The sequence below is a fragment of the Equus przewalskii genome, unplaced genomic scaffold, assembly GCF_037783145.1.
Source record: "Equus przewalskii isolate Varuska unplaced genomic scaffold, EquPr2 contig_117, whole genome shotgun sequence".
NCBI classification, from domain to species: domain Eukaryota; kingdom Metazoa; phylum Chordata; class Mammalia; order Perissodactyla; family Equidae; genus Equus; species Equus przewalskii.
This window is the reverse complement of record NW_027226914.1, coordinates 31,411-34,410: the sequence shown is the minus strand read 5'-3', so window position 1 is coordinate 34,410 and position 3,000 is coordinate 31,411. Positions and strand designations below refer to the sequence as shown.

The window sequence follows — 3,000 nt, the reverse complement described above, 5'->3', positions numbered from 1 at the left end:
ATCTAATAATGTATGAGTTCCTTTAGGACTTCCCAAATTCATTACACATAAGGGCTTTCCCTCTGGTGTGCATTCTTGTATGATGTACTCTAAGAGCTGCCTTACGGACAAAAGTTTTCCCACAGGCATCACATTCACAGGGTTTTTCCCCCGTGTGAATTCTTTGGTGTACTCTGAGGGCTGAATTTTGGGCAAAAGCTTTCCCACATTCATTACATTCATAGGGTTTCTCCCCTGTGTGAATTCTTTGATGTGCACTAAGGTGCAACTTCTGGGAGAAAGTTTTCCCATTCATTACATTCACAGAGTGTCTCCCATCTGAATTCTCTGATGTGCTCCAAGGGCTGAATTATTGGCAAAAGTTTCCCCAAAGTAATTACATTCATAGAGTTCTTCCCCTGTGTATTCTTTGGTGTTGAGGACTGAATTTTCGGTAAAAGCTTTCCCACATTCATTACATTCATAGGGTTTCTCGCTCATGTGAATCTTGTGATGTACAGTTAACATGACTTCTGAAGAAAGTTTTCCCACATTCGTTACGTTCGTACAGTTTCTCCCGTGTGAGTTCTCTGATGTGCAGTGAGATGTGATTCCTTGGGAGAAAGTTTTCCCACATTCACTACATTCATAAGGTTTCTCCCCTGTGTGAGTTCTTTGATGTGCACTGAGGTGTGCCTTTTGGGAGAAAGTTTTCCTACATTCATTACATTCATAGGGTCTCTCTCCTGTGTGAATTCTTTGATGGACTATGAGAGCTGCCTTATAGACAAAAGTTTTCCCACATTCATTACATTTATAAGGTTTTTCCCCTTTGTGAATTCTCTCATGACCACTGAGGTATGATTTCTGGGAGAAGGTTTTCCCACAATCAGTACATTCATAGCGTTTCCTGCCTGTGTGAATTCTCTGATGTGTACTGAGGTGTGTCTTCTGGGAAAAAGCTTTTCCACATTCATTACACTCATAGGGTTTCTCACCAGTGTGAATTCTCTGATGTACTCTGAGGGCTGAATTATGGGCAAAAGTTTTCTCACAGTCGTTACATTCATAGGGTTTCTCACCTGTGTGAATTCTGCGATGTGCTCTGAGGGTTGAATTGTCAGCAAAAGACCTCCCACATTCATTACACTCATAGGGTTTTTCCCCTGTGTGAGTTCTCTGATGTGCTCTGAGGGTTGAAGTATTGGCAAAAGCTTTCCCACACTCCTGACATTCATAAGGTCCAAAGCGTGTGGGCGGGGCCCGAGGAGTTCTCCCAGGAGGGTGTCCCTGTCCCTGTCCGCAGTCCACCGCTGGAGGGGGCGGGGCAGCGGGGGGGGGAGCGTCTGGGCGGCTGCTGGGCCACCCTCGTGGGAGGCGTGGGAGGCGTCGGCGAGCCGCGCCTGCCTGCCCAGAGCCGAGCCCGGCGGAGTCCGGCCACGCTCTGCTGCTCTCTCCCGGGCTGGGCTCGTCCGTTCCGCCGGCGTCCGTGGACGCCGCTCCGTGTCCCCGCTGGGCACAGCAGCCCGGGCCCTCCACAGCCATGGCCGCTGGCCTGAGGTGGCCCTCCTTCAGCTCCCGCTCTTCCTGCTCGCCGGACACGGACGACCAGGGCGCCTGTGAAGATGATGCCATCTGGGAGAGGTACCTGGGGGCGTGGGCCTGGGGGCTGGTGGGAGGCGAGTCTGTCCCTGAGGAATAGGCTTGTGCGCCGAGAGGTGCCCGTCAGGTCGCGGGACAACTGTGCGGCGCGTGGAGCGAGGGGGTCTCTTCGTGCACTTCACGCGTTCGTGGAACGGGCGGTGTGTGCCAGGCACCTGCCCAGGGGCCACCCTGGGGATGCGGTGCCCGGGAGTCGGGCGCTGAAGCGGCCCCCGTGGTCTTGGCTCCTTGGAAGGACAGACGCGAAGTCGATAACGACACTGGTCTCCATGCGTTCTGAGGCGTGCAGGTCTCCCTGTTTTAGAGGCTACGTTCCGTTGGGGTTTTCCTGAAGCCTGTTGTGCCCCCGAAGCTCAGGCCGGTTCAGGGGAAGTGGCCTGTCGAGGGCCACGTGATATTTGTGTGCAGAGCCAGTGCTTTCCAAAGCCCTTGACTGTGCGGAAGTCCACCTGTTAGGGCTGCAGTGGGGGCTGTCCGGGGAGCGTTGTGAGCACAGGTATGTGTCCCACACTTGAAAGTATGGCAAAGAAAGCGTGAGGCTCGAGGGTGCTGCGTCCGTTCCCTCCTTCCACATAGTCTGGAGAAGTGACTTTGGGACAAGTCCTTCCTTTCCTCTGGTCGGTGCGTGTTCAGTGGTCTGGACACTTGAGGAGCAAGACTGACAGGGTGTTTGACGTACTGGGCCTCACGGCCTAGTTGGAAAGGACAGATAGGCAGCAACTAATTACCTAGGAGATATGTGAAAGCAATTTTGTGTTGAGTGCTGAGAAATACGGCATTTACTGATAGACTTTGTGACTTAGGCAGTGATGTTTAAGCTGAGAGCAGATGCCTACAAGAAAAGGAGGACTTGTGCGGGAGAGTGTTGGGACAGGGCAAGGGAGGAGTATGGCCTGTCAGAGGAGCTGAAAGAATGCCCTGGAGACTGGGGCCGCGTAGGGACTGTAGGCTGGGGAAAACAAAACTTTTCGATTAAGGCTGACGCTTTCTATAGGTTTTTGGAGACTAAGTGTCGTGATTCGGAACGTGGACTCTGGAGCCAGACTCTGTCAAATGGGTCCTAGCCATGCCACCTACGGGCTGTGTGAACTTGGGCAAGTTACTGTACCATTCTGTGTGTCAGTTTCCTGATCTGTAAAACGGGGATGATTATCATACACACTCCATAGGTTAGTGTAAAGGTGAAAGGATATTTCCTATCCGCAAAGTACTTAGAGCAGTGTCTGGCCTTTAGTAGGCGTTAGTAGTGGTTGATGAAATAAATGGATAAATGCATACGTAAGTATTAAAGGCTTGGAGGCTGTCCCTGGTGAAGTGTGTGAACTTGAATGGATGACACCCAACTTTGTTTCCTTTCCA

At 51.7% G+C, this 3,000-nt stretch overlaps 1 protein-coding gene across 1 annotated transcript; it reads right to left on the bottom strand.

Annotated features, from left to right (window-relative positions):
- Positions 1-300: 300 nt before the first annotated feature.
- On the bottom strand, positions 301-1,614 carry LOC139081265 (zinc finger protein 658B-like). Its single transcript, XM_070606741.1, has one exon. It carries the CDS (start codon positions 1,612-1,614, stop codon positions 301-303), a length of 1,314 nt encoding a protein of 437 aa, XP_070462842.1.
- Between the last annotated feature and the right edge of the window lie 1,386 nt (positions 1,615-3,000).